The following is a 16,543-nucleotide window of genomic DNA, read 5'->3' as shown; positions in this document are numbered from 1 at the left end:
GCAGTTGAGGGCGTACCCAAGCATGTATTATTCCATCTCCAAAGGCGGCTGGGACTCTGGGTGGGTTGGCTCAGGAGGTGGTGGGTGCGTTGGTTTGGGTGGAGGCAGGGGCATCGCAACATCGGCCGAGTGATGGGGGAGGGGAGAGGTAATTCGGCTGTGGATGTTTTCAGGGGGAAGGTTAGGTGAGACTGAAGTTCACAGGAGATTGGTCGGTGGTGGCTGAGGATTCAGTAATCATGAGAGATGTGGTCGAGCCCTCTACACTTGAGGCATCGCACGAGATCTCTACACTAGGCAACTCGGTGGTCAGAGGCAAGGCATCGAAAGCAGCGGCCAGCAACCTGGCTTTTAAAGGCCTTGCGGGCACTCACAACGCGTTCATCTCTTCTCCTACGTGCCATGACCATGGCGCCGTCTTGCTCTAGAGGTGTAGACTACCTCCACCAATGCTTTTTTCTAGTTTTTGCCAATCTAGTGAAAGGTCTTTAATCTACAGCTCATTAACATGGGACGGCTCTCCACGCTCCCATCGACCGCCAGGGTTGGAGTTAAGGCCCTTCCAAGTCAGGATGGACGGCCGCTTGGAGCAAGACGCCGCATTCAAGGAGGATCCCAAATTGGTGGAGTGCGCTAGGTCTAGCCAGCACCAAACCGGCTTGCGATGACGGAGGGGCGACGGTGGCTCCCGATCAGGCAGCAATAAGACCAATTTTAGCTTCAACTGTGTAGCAGTTCGGGCCGCTCATGCATGGCAGGACCGTTGGGGGTGAAGGGAGGCGGATCGAGGTGGCTGGTGGCGTACCGTCATCAAATTCGGCGTGGAGTGGGTGGATCGAGGCGTCCTCCATCGATCCGGCGTGGAGCAGGTGGATTGAGGCCGCCTCCATCTTGTCGTCACTAGATCCGGCAGATCCCACCGCAGAGACCGATGACGCCCTTGGAAGCAGAGCAGAGGTCATCGGGTTAATCTCCGCGGCAAGACTGGTATGCTTTTCAGCTTCCTCCTCATCAATGGCGGGCTGGGGCTCGTCTTCAATGTCGTCTGCATCTCCCCAACCCACCGGCTCCACTTCTTCAGCTTCTTCAGTCGGGCAGGGTGGGGTCGGGATGGGCAGGGAGGCCGCTGCCAACTCTATGGGGGTATGGGCGACAAGCTGGGTGGGGGTCGACGACGGTCGAGAGACCACTGCCGAGGGGGATGTGGCCAACGACGACCGGGCGGCCGCCGCCGGGGCGTGGGGAGGGGGCTCGCTCTCTTTCAAATCCATCTTTTTTTCCCAGAAATATTCGATGCAACCATGATTTACATGGAAAGTGGAACCACTCCCTTGCGAGAAAAAACAACATGCCAACATGTAGAAAATCTACTATAATAAAGATAAAAGATATAGGTTGTGAGAGCCAAAGAGTCAAAGGAGACTTCAAATCCCCATAAATTACACTATTATATTGGTGGCGGGTTATTGGATCCAACTTTATTATACAATATAATATTTCTTGAACTTGGAAAATAATTTATTAAAGAATTTACAAATTTTGTGAGTGTCGACGATCCCATTAAATCCTCCTAAATCCAAGTCCACTAATATGTCGTCAAACGATGTAGAGGCTCAACCTCGTTCCATTATTAAAAAAAAAATCCACTTCCACTCCCGTGGGTAGATCAAAGCATCATGTCTCCTCTCAAACCAGAGCTCTCTTTCGCCCGTAAGATCGAGCCATGCCATGGAGAGTCATGGATGCAATTTAGTCACTAAATATATAAGCAACATTTTGCAAATTATGTGATTGTCGAAATGAAGATAGAAGCTGTCACGAAAAACACCGATTGGAGCGTTTCACTTTCCCCGTTTTTCTTTAATTGCTTATTCGATAGTGATACCATACATGGTCTTTTTTTTAGCCGAAGGTAGGTGGTCTGGGAGCGGGAGTCCCATGGTTTTCCGTTTGGGTTTCGCTATGGTACTCCCAAATAACCGTAAGCCATCTATTTAATTAGATTTGGATAGTTATTATCACATATTAACTCATAGGAGGTAATAAGATAAAAAAAGGAAAAATATTTATAGAATAGGATAGACAGGAGAAAATCTTTATTTATATGTAAGAAAAATTTTCATGTAGATCTTATTGTTGCATGCGTGATTTCTTGGATGTGACAATTGTTTTTTTTTTTTGGAACTTTGGAACGTTACTTGTTTTGATTAGATTAGTTAGAGAGAATGTTAGCTTTTTTATGCCTGGAACGTGAAGGAAATTGATTGGAGCACAGATGTTAACTTTTTTTTTACACATGTTAGCTATTACTTTCTACAAAGTAATAGAAGTACCGTAGCAAGACCCTTTCCGTTTACTTTGCATGCTTTAGTTGCATCACTTGCAGCTATTTGCAGACATAACAGAGTCACGAGCTGAACAACGAGGGGTCAGGGAGGGGAGGGGAGGGGAGGGGAGCAAGCAACGCCACTGTGGCACTGTCTGGTGGTTTGGTCGGATCGTTGCTGGCAATACCATGGGCACCCACTTTTCGGCCCACGGGCCATAGGCGTCCCGAGAGTTCCCTGGGTTTTCTCCTCCCACAGACTTGCCACTTGCACACTTGCATCACCTACAGCTATTTGCAGAAAGAACGGAATCGCGAGGTGCATCATCCCCACATCACTTCTATAAGACCATGTCATTACTCCATTTTGCAGAAAGTGCTGGTTTGATGCGTACACACATGGCGTGGCATTACTACTTATAGCATCCAGGGCCATGTACATTTCCTCATTTGATCTTGTCAGTTGTCAGGTGAAACCCTGTCCAAGCTGATGACGCCTCAACTCTGAAGAACTGGCTGCATCGACTGTATTGGTTTCGGCAGAAAGAGGCGATTTTAGCGAGGCCCCTGAGCCCTTCTTTTACATGTAAGTGATGGATCACTTGCACTTGTTTCTTTTTTTGTCGTCTCCACATGAACAGGTGAATGCTGTTATGTTCAGCCAGTTCAGATTACGACGCAACAAATTCTTCAGAAAAGCCATGCTCCTGTCCTGCCTCTTCCAGGCTTTACTTCCAAGGAATGGTTGATCAATCAGAAGCGTTTCCGGGTGTGCAATTACGGAACCATCCAAAATATCTTGCACAGGCTACAATCCTTGCCTAGAGGCAAACTTGTTAACAGTCAATCGCATTTTTCTTTCTCCACATGCATGGACAAGTAGCAGTAGTCTGAAGAAGCTAGGAGATGCTTAATCATTGATGCATGGTTCTATTGATCTTGCAAGTTCTTTGCCAAGGAAAGGATAAGCGTGCCACGAACTTTTCGCGGAGAAAACTTATTACAAGTAGGAATTACAAGGACCAAATTCTGTTCTTTTCATAGGATTAGGATGTGTTGGGAGAATCCTCATCCTCTAGCTAATGGAACAGGTGGAAGTAGCCAAACGAATTATTCAGGACCTAGACAGCTATGTGTTGGGAGAATCCTCATCCTCTGTTCGTTTGGACTTGTTTGGCTTATAAGCCATGGCTGAAAGTACTATTGACTAGTTTGGTGTGAGAGAAAAATACTATTCGTTGACTGATAAACTATGACTTGTAAACTAAATACGACCAAGCGAACGGGCCAATGATGGCGGGCAGATTCCATTATGCAGATGGCCGGCCTGGCGCAACTGGCAGTTTTTCTGAAGGTCAGATTAGGTAGCGTACGCTGCTGCCGACTGATAAAGTGATAATGGCGTGGCGCTCAACTGGCAGTGGCAGCCAAAAAAACGCAGGCCTGAAGAAGACTTCGGCGAGCTGCCCCCATGACCATGAGGCGTTTGCCTTTTCGCCACCACTTGTGAATATTTCAATGCTTTGCTTGAGAATCCTGCAACTCAACTTAATTTGGAGCGTAGTTGAGCCAGGTCGCTGTCGCTAACATACCGAGGCAAACAAGATATGTGCAAATTGCAGCCTAAATTATTTTCTTTTCAGCAACTTTGCAGCCTAAATTATACCCATGCAGGAGTCCAAAACTAGCTGTGCCGATAAGGTGCCCACCGGATTGCGAAAACTAGCTGTGCCGATAAGGTGCCCACCGGATTGCGAGGCGGTTTTCGCACCCGTCGCAAGACGCAAGTTGTTCGGCTAGACTGAAATGGGCACTGTTCACGCTGGATTTTACTGTTCATATGGGAATTTTACGAGATAAAAACACTGTTTCGGCTGGAAAAAAGACGAGCCAACCAGCCGAAAACTATTTCTGGGAAGTCAACATTATGTGTCATCGAATTAAACGAACTGGCAAAGAACAGTTGCGAGTGCATTAGAATACTGTATGTCTGTTCGTCTGATGAAAAGGAAAAAAAACACTCTGTTTGTGTTCTCTGAGCTCCGTCAGGAATTAGGCGTGCTAATTGGCATGTCAGATAGTGTGATGCTTTTTCCCCCTGTTTACGAATAGGGAATTTTGTTTTTTTCCTTGACCGTAACACGAGGTACTGGCCCGTTCGCTTCGCTGAAAAAACAAATCGAAACATTGTTTCGGCTGATTTGTCGTGAGAAAAAAACACTGATCCGGCTGAAAAAACAAGCTGAAAAAGACAGATTATAAGAGAAGCGAAAGCGGAAGGAATAGGGAAATTTGCGATGTAGCCCAACAAAGCAAAATTGGCAGTGTAGCCCAACAAAGCAAAATTGTTCAACTTCTGACAGGATTCAGAAACTTATGATCCCCTTGTATAGTACTGCAACTCAAACATGGCAGGGGAAGGCTAGGTGACTCATAAACAAGATACCATATATAGAACCAGGTTCACAAGCTTATTTGACATAACAATCACAGTATTTCATTAAGCGGAAGGAATAGGGAAATTTGCGATGTAGCCCAACAAAGCAAAATTGGCAGTGTAGCCCAACAAAGCAAAATTGTTCAACTTCTGACAGGATTCAGAAACTTATGATCCCCTTGTATAGTACTGCAACTCAAACATGGCAGGGGAAGGCTAGGTGACTCATAAACAAGATACCATATATAGAACCAGGTTCACAAGCTTATTTGACATAACAATCACAACCGTACAATATAGAGTAACATAGCCGACATGGTCAAATTCATAGGATTATTGACCAACAGTAGGAAATACCAAACCAGTATATAGTACAAATATTCAGAGTGGAGTACAATCTGATGGTCAGGAGGCCGGCAGCAGTACACATGCAGAATCCAACGAGCAAACACACAAGCAGTACCATCACATAATGATTACACAAGGCAGCAAATAGAACTAGTAGTAAGCAATAGTCTCCAAGTCGCCATCAGCCGCATCGATCGTCCGGTTGATTGGTTGAACACCAACGTCCTTCCTGAACCAAGAAAACAGAGTCTGACAAAGGGAGATCGAGTAGACGAACGCAATAAGGAGCAGAAAGCGTGGTGAATTGGTTGTGATGAATTCAGATGCTTACAACCAAGTAGAAGTACAGCTGATAGATAGGGTACGTCAGAAAACAGAGCCGTCGACGGGGAACTCGTCGAAGCTCCACAGGCTGACTCCGTTCATGTCGTTGTTCACATCCTGCTGCACCTGCACGGCCTCTGCGGCGAAAAGGCCGTCCAGGGAAACGTACCCGCCCGAGTAGGGCATCTGCAGCAGCATAGACGGATCGAACGCCAGCTCGTCAGCGAGCTCCAGCGCGGAGCCACCCATCACGCTCCCCTCGGACGAGTCGTCCTCGCATCTCAGCTTCTTCGCGGGGCTCCCGGTCTCCAACGTGGCGCTGCTGCCGGCGAAGGTGCTCTCCATGGCCGGCGGTGCGGCTGGGAAGGTGGGGAAGGTCATGTCGAAGAAGCTGCCCACGTCGAACGTGTCTATAGTTTCAGGCTTCACGGCAACCCCTTCCTGCCCCTTCTCTCCTCGAAGAAGCAGAGTGGGCTGTGCCTGTGCTGCAGCAGCATGGTGTTGCTGCGGTTTCGGCGCGGTTCTTGGGTTGCCCTTGCCGCGGCGTGCGCGCGCGCTGGCTGCGGGGAAGTTGACCTTGGCCTTGCTGCCGCGGAGGCGGCGGGCCTCCACGTCGTAGGCCCAGGCAGCGTCCTCGGCGGTGTTGAAGGTGCCGAGCCAGACGCGGGTGCCCTTGTGCGGGTCGCGGATCTCCGCCGCCCACTTGCCCCAGGGGCGCTGCCGGATGCCGCGGAAGTGGCGGTGGCCGCGCTTCGTCCTCTGGCTCGCCGCCGCCCGCGCACCGCGCCCGTCGTGGGCTATACACAAGAGTTCTTTCCCTTGAGATTACACTAGCAATCTAGCATGCAGTTCTTGCTAACGTCAGGCCCAAATAAACCCAATTAAGGACGCGCGTGAATAGCATTCTGTCCATACAGATTATTGCACTTGCACCCTCGAATGGACGGAATTACATACCTGGGGAGAAGGCGGATTTGGAGGAGAACACGAAGTGGTCGGGGTGGTCCTCGTCGTCTTCGTGCGCGTCAAAGTCGTCGTCGAACTCCTCGAAGGCGGCCTCAAAGTCGTCGTCGTCGGCGTATTCGTGGTGGTGCCTCTTGTTGCTGCCGCTGCCGCTGCCGATGCCGGCTTTCTTGGAGCTTGCCGGCCAGAGGTGGCCCTCGGTCACCGGCTTCGACGCCACGCACCGCGTCGGCGGGATCAGCTCCGCGAGGATGGCGCCTCCGCACATTGTTCCGAGAAAGTTTTTTCTTGGGTTAGTTTACGTGTTCTGGTCGTGGTGTTTATATAGAACCAACAAGGTTGCCGACGGAGACAGGAGATTTATAAACCAGCTAGGACCGTTGGTGGATGACTTGGCATGATGACTAGCAAGATATGCCAACTGGATGGCACGGTGCATTTTTGATGCCACGTCGTGAGCTACGTTACGTTCCCTTTCTTACTGTTGTATTTCATCAGGGAAAAATTCAAAGCAAAAAAAATCCAAAAAATTTATGTAGGTGAATGACATAAGATTTATATTTTTGGATTCACTACGAGAAATACTTCCACAATGTATAATTCATATGTTGTGAAACTATAATAATTTTTAAAAAAAATTGATGGTCAAAGATAATAATGTCTGACTTATGACAAAACTAACGTGGCATGTAAATAAAAACGGAGGGAGTATCATAAATTATTTTTACATATATAAAACTTTAGTCAAACTTAAGATGGGTTTGACTTAGCATAAAACTAGAATAGATTTTTTTAGGGAGAGAGGGGGTATGTGATTTTGTGAATGAAAGTGATTCTCTATAATAAACTTTATGAAGGAAGCAATCCTACATGGAAAATGAATCAAGTCAAGCTAGTTTTTTCATCGCGCTAGTTGATTATATTTCAAAGAAAAACTTTACATAATTAGTCTGGAATCAGTCCTCTCTAAAATATTGTTTGACAAAGCTACTCCTAAAATCAGTATAGTAGATAATCTAAAAGAAGCCCCTGCCAAACATTCCTGAAATGGTATCATGTGACTAGGATCATTCGTATTTATTGGCCAATTTAACGATGAAGATAGACACATCTCAAGCAGAAAATTTTTGATAACTATTTATCAGCATTAGCAACAAATATGAGCAATATTTTTTTAAATTGTAATATAAATACATATACTCATACATGCATGCATACTTACACTTACAAACACACACGTACTTCTTACCTCTCCGAGCATCTTTGAAAAACTAAGTCGACAGATCTCAATGTTGACGTAACGAGGGTTCCTCTTAACAGAATGTGTCCCCACTTTACCGAAGGAAGCAACACCACCAAGTTCTTGTATGCTGATCAAGTTCTCTTTCTTTCTTAACAACCAATTTTTTTTTAAAAAAAAAACAGAAAACAATGCCACAAAGTAAATGACCGGTCATAAACCATCTGAAAACGACGATTCCTTTATAAAATACTAATAATAATATATGCTTCCTAATGCAACTTCGTTCAATGCTGCTTCGATTTCTCTTTCAAAATTCAAAAAAAAAGATGCTCCTTGAGTTTCAGATCCGCCTCGTTTCAGTGGCCGATGATTTGGCTAAGGCCAGTCTTAATGTTAGTTTCATGAAAGTTTTATAGATATTAAATAAGATAATATATCAGCTAATTTGATGACATGGCACTACATTTAGGAGGAGAGAGGTGATTCTCGTTTCATGGCCACAAAACGTTTGTACGGCGTTTCCAAGGTCTTAGAAAGGGGGTGAAACCCGCACTGAGAGCCGTATCGTTTCATCCTGCAAATTCTCCCGATTTGGTGCGGCCGGCGACCGGCGGCTCCCCGGATCCTCACGAACTCCCGTCTCTCCCCTCGCATGTCCCACCTCATCTTTTTCCTTCTCCCCCATCCATCCCACAGCAGATCGAGCTCCGGCCTCGATGAGGCACAGAAGGGCCACTCCGGCGACGGAGAAAGAGAGAGCCACTCGTGAGTGCCGCGTGCAGGTGCTGCAGGCACGCCTTTCCTTGTCAGCTGCTCCGCTTGGAGTCTGGAGATGCAACTTCCACCGTCCTGTGCTTCCATGGCCGTACTTTCCGTTGACATATCGTGAAAGTCTAAAGCTATTTCACTGTTGCTATTCAATTGTACCGCAAATTAGCAGCAGTAGCTTGGTGATCGATTTCAAAAAGAATTGCTGTTCGGTAGATGATCTCCGGCTATATTTTGGCACTATGTTATATGTTATATATCCTGTTTGTTTGACTGATAAGTCATAACTGTTGGCTGATTTGTTGCGAGAGAAAAATAATGTTTGTTGGCTAAAAAAATACGGCTTATAAGTAAGCGAACAGAGCGATAATCTCTATTATTTAGAACAATATCATCTAGTTACATGGTTCAGATGGCACATTTGATCACAGTACCATGAATGAATTAAATTCGATAACTAGCGTATGAAATAGTCAAATGAAACTATACATTAAACAAAAGTTGTTTCATGTCTTAGTTTCGTGTGTTGGAAACAGGGACATGCAACCTTTCATTAAGACTGGTCTGAGCATGAATTACGCACTGTTGCCGGTTACTTTAAAAGTGCTAATGTAGAATCATCCTGCTGCCCAGGCTCCTGCAATTGGAGAAGCATCTTGTGTTGTTTGTCAGTTATAGTGCCACTTGTTCTGCAACTATCTGGGCGAGTGTCCCTTCAGCTGCCGGTTCAGCCCTCCTCGTCTAATTTTTTACAATTTGATCCTTTTTTTTAAGAAAAATTACGTTTGACCCTCTGGGAGACTTAAACTCATCTTTGAACCCTAGGGGTCGGCGCTAGGACTCATGTTGCGAGGTAAAACATCTCGGCACCACAGATCTCTGCTCCGAGGTGCATGACCATGCACAGTAGGGCATCCTAGGTGGCGTTCACGTGACCGGTACCTCGACGCTAGAATACATGGCGTCGAGCTCGGAGCCATGTATTCTGGCGCCGAGTATGGATTTAAAACCCGCAGCCAAGTTTTCTTTGTCGACGCTGCTCTCATTTCTTCCTTCACCCTCTCGATTTCTTCCTCTCCCTAACCAGCCCAATCTCTCGACGAATTTGACCTTGGATACTTGGATTTGATCCATACATCTTGCGAGCAAGGTATCCTCTCTCCCCTTATTAAATTTTACCCATTGATTTAGTATATATTACGTCTATTTTACAACCCTAGATACGTTATTACTTAATGTTTGAAGTGATTTTTTATTTTTTGTATTATGTAACGGTAGGATGCCAAGGCGTGGTAAGCTAGTAAGCCAAGGTAATCTCTTATCATCGTATTATATTATGTTTTTATTTATGTGCAACAAATAGAAAACCCGAGGTTTAGGGTTTAATGTTCATTATTTTCAGTTCTTAGAACAAATTTGGTTCAGTTGTAGTTATGGCCGGATGACTGAAAATGCCTTCGACCCGTTGCCTCTGCCTAGTGGTGTTCCAGTGCCCATGTGCTTTTGCGGCGATCCTTGCAAGGTAGTCAAGTCCGATGAAGAGGACACGTGTAGACAGAGGTATTGGATGTGTGCCAATTTTGTGTTTGAGCCTGCACTTCGTCAGCGCCGCATTAACAAGATGGTGAGAAATTGATGCTTAATATTTATTTTGTGTCAAATAAAGTCTTGCATTATTTATTTGTTTTGTAACAATTGCATTTGTTGTAGACCCCTCCATCGCTCTGTGATTTTAAGCAGTGGATCGACACTGAGATCAAGCTGGAAGACAAGGAGTGGATGCAGAACTGTTACAGTGGAAGGCAGAGGACAAGGAGATAATGAAGAAGAGACGCAGAGAGGAGGCTCTAGAAAAGGAGCACAAGGAAGAGGAGGAAAGGAGACGTGTTGTTTTACACAGGGAGGAGAGGGAGAGGAAGCTTGAGACTGCGCAGTGAGCGAAGGCAGCGATAGAGGAGAATCTCAATACCCAGAGGAAGGGAAAGTGGCCTCGTTGCACTCAGTAGTCTTCATAACTTGCTAGTTCTATGGTATATTCACGAACAATATTGTCTAATCTTGGACTTTGCATTGTGTTATCACGTAATGCACTTTTAGTTTATCGTCATGTACTTCAAATGTTGTTATGTTGATTAATGTGCTCTATTATTGGACCTTTCATAGTGTTTTTGGTTTTATTATTTGTTATCATAATATTGAGTTTAATATTGCATAGGTAGTGAAACAAGCTCACGTAGTGCAAATAAAACGTAACGAAATAGTGGATTACCTAATTCAACACACACAACACATGAAATGGTATGTGATAACATGTACCAAATTAGGGTACAGAGGTCTTGGACTAAACCTAACATGCCTTAAGTAATTGAAGCAAACAACAAGCACATGAAATGGCATATGAGAACATGTGCCAAACAAGGATACATATTTCCTTCGACTAACCCTAACATGCCTTAAGTGATTAAACCAAAAAAACAAACACATAGATGTGGTCTGGTAAAAAGATTGGTTTGTCCTAGTAGTGTGGCCACATAGCAAATTATATTGCACCTTCTCCACAGTATCCTCCTATTGTTAGTGGTGGTGGCGGCAGGGGTGGCAGTGGAGGACCCTTGTTCCTGTGATTAGGGCAGGTGCAATATGAATCATTGCAGAGTGCCTCCTGTGAACTGGCACCATTGTTGTCATTTTCCTATTCGTTGTCCTTACAACCGCTGCTAACTTCTCTATCTAGATCGAAGATACGCTCCTACAGGTAGTAGATGTACTCCGCATGCGGATAAATAGGTCGAGGATCAACCCACCGAGTGAACCCATAGTTTTCTTCGGCCAAGGAAGACTGCAATAAGTATGTCATGTAAGTTGTATAGAAGAGGAACATATTGAAGAAATAAATAGTAATAGCAATTACCCATGCTCACGGGCATTTGAAGAAACAACGACCTCCATCTATTTCCTCGGTGAACATCTGCACTAGGCAGTCCTCGCCATGCATGTATTTTGGCCACTCTTCTTTTCGTTCATCGTATCCTCTCAATGGTGCCTCTTTGGTGAAATCACTTTTGCTCTCAACTGGGAACCTCTCATAAAGAGCTTCCTCAAAAAAATTAGGACCAAGAGAACCCTCCCACATAATGGTAGTTCTCTTCCCCTTTCCTCTCTCTCTGGACGACCCTCTAGGCATTGGTACTACAACGAAAGAAAATACTGAGTAGTGCTTTTCTTCCTTATTGTGTGTGTGAATGAGAGGGAGTGAGGGGTTATTTATAGATTGAGAGGAGGAATGGAGGGCTCTTAATATGCCATGTCAGCGATCCGTGTGCCTCTTCACCTCAGCCCTTGGATCAAATAGTAATAAGATGGATGGTGGAGATGGAGTGAAGTTGTGCTTCCTTGCATGCCTTCCTATCTTGAGTAAACCGCCATTCCTATAGGTGCATTATTCTTCCGGAATACACATTCCATGGACGTTGGAGAGGCGGTAAGAAGCACCTGGTCAAGGTTGGGCCCAAGACGAGCCTGTAGGGGGGCGGGCGACCCCAGGAGTCGACCAACCCCTAGAGACACCATCCTATATGTGTACTATATAAGTGAAGTGATAAATCGCTGTTGTCATCGTACTCCTCGTCCTTGTAACTGAAAAGTCTATTTTCATTGTCTGAAAAGCCTAGATTCGTTGGCTGTTACTGAAAAGCCTAGATGACAGTTTTGACATATTTGTCCCATTGAGCCTCTGATGCAATTGGGACCAACCGCCTCAAAATTGTCCCTGACCTGCTATGGTGAAGTACCCCCTCAACTAAGATGGCATCTTCTTTTGAATTGCATTTAATCTCATCACGAGCCATACCAAACAACTCACAAAACAATGGTCGATCATCGAATATCGCTGGCACCCTTTGCATTTCAACAAAACTGACATTATCAAACTCATCTTCCTCCACACTTTCTCCATGATACAAGATGACTATGTTGTCCATCTAGTTGGTATGCACATCAACCAAGTTATTACGGGTATATTATTATAAGACAACTAACCATAATATCTAACTACATTTGCTAACTAAATTACCTAACTATCTACCTAAACAAATAAGTATCTAACTGCCTAACTATCTCTCTAACAATATAAGAGATTTGGTAACTACACTTACTAAATAGCTAACTAAATAAATAAGTAACTAACTCCCTAATTATGTCTCTAACAATCTAATCTAACTAAATAAGCTACATACATATATTCCTAAGTATATAATATAACTAAATAAATAAGCATATAACTTTCTACCTATGTAATTAAATTTGCTAACTAAATTTGATAAATATTCTAAAAATTACTAACTAAATTACCTAAAGTAGATTAACTAATTTAACTTAACTAAAAACTTTACCTCATATGGGCAGGGGCGTAGGACTCGGAGGAGCAGGGGGTCGCAGGGCCGAAGGGGCAGGGGGGCGCAGGGCCCGAAGGCCAGCCGACCGGTGGGAGCTCCGGCGAGCGGTGGCGGGCTGCCCTCACCATCGGACAGCGAGGAGGAGGAGGGAAGGGGCGATGAGGGCAGCCGGGAATCGCACGACGATGGGGGCACGGCGGTGGCCTGCTGCGATGGAGCGGGCGACACCTCGGATGGGGTGGACTGTGGGCGGTTGCGCGGGGGCGCCGCCAGACTCGGCCGACGGGGACGCCGGGGAGAAGCAGGGGCCGCCCTCGCCGCCGGTTGAGGGAGTGGATGGGGAGCGAGGGAGGCGACCGGCGCGGGGTGGACGGCGAGCAGTGGCCTTCTGCGGTGGAGCGGGCGGCAGCCCGTGGAGGAGGCGCGGGCGACGGCGGTGCTGGCTGACGGCGGCGGTGAGAGGGAGAGACAGAGTGAGAGAGAGAGAGAGAGAGAGAGAGAGAGAGAGAGAGAGAGAGAGAGAGCTGTGGCCACACGCTTTGAATCCATGCTCGGCGCTATAATACATGGCTCCGAGCTCGGCGCCAAGATCTGTGGCGCCGAGCTCGATGCCATGTATTTTGGCGTCGAGGTACTGTCCACGTGAACGCCACCTAGAATGTCCGGCTGTGCACCGCCAGACACCTCGGAGCCAAGATTTATGACGCCGAGACGTTTTACCTCGGCGCCATGAGTCCTGACGCCGATCCCAGGTCCAAAGATGAGTTTAAGTCTCTCAGAAAGCCAAACATAAATTTTCTTTAAAAAAAGGCTAAATTATAAAAAATTAGGCCCTCCTCGTCACTCTTCGTCTCTTCAGACCAGATCGAGCCTGCCGAGTTCCGACCATCCAGAGCAACTTGTGACGTCCACCTTCCGCCCCATTTGGCCATTAAACTATGGAAACGACGACGGCGAGCCAACCAACCTTGTAGTACTGTTGTATTCTTGTTTCACTGCGTTGATTACTCGAGCAATGATGTCACGGTCACATAACAACAACTGTCGTCAGTCGTCACGCTGGTTTTAAGGTAGAGCAAACAGATCAACAAACAGCAAAGGGATTAGAACGGCCACATCAGCTAAACAGAAATCTTATCTGCCTAACACCTTTATTAAGTGTGTCTCCATCATAATGCAGTTGTTGCTTTGACTACTTTATTCATCTCGAATGACAGGTTTAGTGTTCCTAGGTTTGGGTAGGCTTGTGGTCACCACGTTCCACTTACCTGGCCAAAGCACGAAATATACTTCCTCCTTTTTTAAATATATAGTGGGTATTAATGATTAAGAAAGATCTTCAAGAAGTGAGTTTTGACCGTTGATTTCTTCTAACATACATGATTATTTGTTACCAGATCAATATCATATTAAAAGATATGTGAAATGCAAATTAATATATAGATACAACTTTTAGACACTAAACACGCATATCATTTATTTGACTAGTTGTTGTTCAAAACCTGAAAAGTTTGTCATTTTCAAATCCTAATAATAAGCCCTATATATCCAAAGAGAGATAACAGTACAGCATCAAGACTCAAGTAATAGACTGGTTTCCAGAGTATTAAAAAGTAGTGTAGGTACATATTCGCTCTTCTCACGATGAGTGGTGTTTCTGAAGTTGGGTCACCAAAGTTATAAACCATGGGCATTAATAAATTTAGGACATGAGAATCTGAATGAGTATTGTTAGGATCCATGCATGATTCCATCGAGTTACTATAGGAGAAGCCTTCTACGGCTACTTTCTTTTTACTTAAATTTTCTTTGTCAAAAAGTTAGATCAACCCCTTATCTAGATGAGTCATATGATTTACCGAAACCTGTCATAGCCGCCGCCGCATACTTGGCTACTAGAAACTTGTATCGCATCGCCACTGTTTGGAAACACTGTTATGTGGCTTTAGTCTACTCTTGTTAATTATTTGTCTTCATTAAATAGTAGATAAAGCTTGTTGTGTATTTTATTACTTTCTAAGGGAACATGCCTCTCTAATGTAGTACTATGCATAAACGTATTATATCAAAACTGCCACTGGCGTTGGTATCTATTTTGTTCCTGGTATTCTCATTGATGAAAGCATGGCGCTATCCTGCTTTAGGAAATGCCGTTGGTATTATTATATAGAGTGAGGTGGAAAGTGAAATGGCCACTCATTAAAATTTATTTAACTTTGAATACGAAAGCATAATTTATACGATACTTTATACTCACGAAGGTTACCTTTTTGTCGTTTGCTATGTTATAGTGTAACAGCCGCCTGATGCGCATCACAAAACCACAGCTAAAACCAACTATGTCCACACTTGTTTTGCATTTTTTTTCAAATTTGTGAGTACATCGCACACTTTTTGTTTCTTACACATCTCCAACTCCAAAATTTGTAAAGGACTTGGAGCTTTTCCTATGTAAAATAAAAAAAATAGTTTAATTACATGAGAACTTTTACATTGTTTGGACAAAATAAGAGCCGTCTATTTAGAAAGATCTAATTGAATGCTATTAATGTGGTGGCTCAAGATTTTCAAGATAAAAATGATCTACTCAGCTAAAAAGTATAGCCAAATGCGGACTGATCATAGATCAGGTGGTAAGGTTCCTTATGGTGGAACCTACTCATCCGGGTTCAAGTCCTTGACTTGGCATAGGTGCTCGTATTTTTCTGGATTTTTTTAAGATTTAACGGCGCTATGCTTTCAGTGGTAGGCGACGTCCTCATCGACAGCAAGGCGCCTGTGGTGACTTCGTGAATCTTGAAATCTGCCGGCTTAGTCCTTCGGAGGTGCTCATAGAGGTAGGGTTTGCGTACGTGTGTTCATAGCTAAGGTGAGTGTGCGTGCATGTTGTGGACATTAGCGCTGTACCATGTAATTCTCAAAAAAAAAAAAAACAAAGAAGAAGAAGTATAGCTAAAGTGCTACTGTCAATTAGCCCCACTGGGTAGCGAGACTGGATCCATGACAAATAGGCATACAGTGCTTGGCTGGACAAAAAAAATCCAGAGCGTCGTGAGTTCACAGTGCGATCCAAGTTGTGTTGCCAAGCCAACTTCTCCATTTGTCCAAGCTATCCGTAGCACATCGTCGCTTGACGCTTCTACTGACAGGCTTAGAACACGAGGATCTCTCCTCTGCGTCATAGATTTATATTGGTATGCTGCTAGGAGGTAGTGAGGTATTAATCTGGCAGGCTTCTTCAACCTTTGCAGCTGCGTCGAGTGGTTTAATTTGTTTTACACTGACGAAAATTAACTAGTTTGTCATATAATTTTTAGCAACAATTTATTTTCATTATGATAATACAAAGATTTATAATCAAATGTACTATCCAATAATCGTAATAAACAATACAATACAAATATAAATTATAAATAATATAGTTAACAGTTCAGAAATGTTATACAACACACATGCGTTTTAGCACAAAAAAACACATGAATTTTTTTTTTATCTATAACGTCTAGGGCCCACATGTCATAACCAGCGTGCATGGAGGCACCACGCCCGTGCCTCCCCGGCCCGCTGCTCGTGCTGCTTCCCTGCTGCTGCCTGCTGCCCCGCGTGGCCCCGCAGTCCTCCTAGCCGGCGGCAGATGAGGCGCAGCTGCTGCTCCAGATCAAGCGCACGTGGGGCGACCCGCCCGTGCTCACCAGATGGAACGCCTCGGCTGTGGGCGCATGCTGCGCGTGGCCATATAT

At 45.0% G+C, this 16,543-nt stretch overlaps 1 protein-coding gene across 2 annotated transcripts; it reads right to left on the bottom strand.

The window, feature by feature from the left end:
• Nucleotides 1–4,991: 4,991 nt before the first annotated feature.
• Nucleotides 4,992–6,715, bottom strand: LOC136540527 (ethylene-responsive transcription factor 1-like). 2 transcript variants are annotated; one of them, XM_066532529.1, is made up of 3 exons: nt 6,393–6,715; nt 5,443–6,232; nt 4,992–5,340 (listed from the first exon to the last, which is right to left on the bottom strand). In XM_066532529.1, exons 1-2 carry the CDS (start codon nt 6,664–6,666, stop codon nt 5,478–5,480), a joined length of 1,029 nt encoding a protein of 342 aa, XP_066388626.1. In that variant the 5' UTR covers nt 6,667–6,715; the 3' UTR covers nt 4,992–5,340; nt 5,443–5,477. The 2 variants fall into 2 exon arrangements, with proteins under 2 accessions (XP_066388626.1, XP_066388627.1); XM_066532530.1 differs by having other exon boundaries at nt 4,992–5,336.
• Between the last annotated feature and the right edge of the window lie 9,828 nt (nt 6,716–16,543).

This window comes from Miscanthus floridulus, chromosome 2 (assembly GCF_019320115.1).
Source record: "Miscanthus floridulus cultivar M001 chromosome 2, ASM1932011v1, whole genome shotgun sequence".
Classification (NCBI taxonomy): domain Eukaryota; kingdom Viridiplantae; phylum Streptophyta; class Magnoliopsida; order Poales; family Poaceae; genus Miscanthus; species Miscanthus floridulus.
Note: the sequence above shows the minus strand (reverse complement) of the source record. Positions and strands in the feature narration are given on the sequence as shown.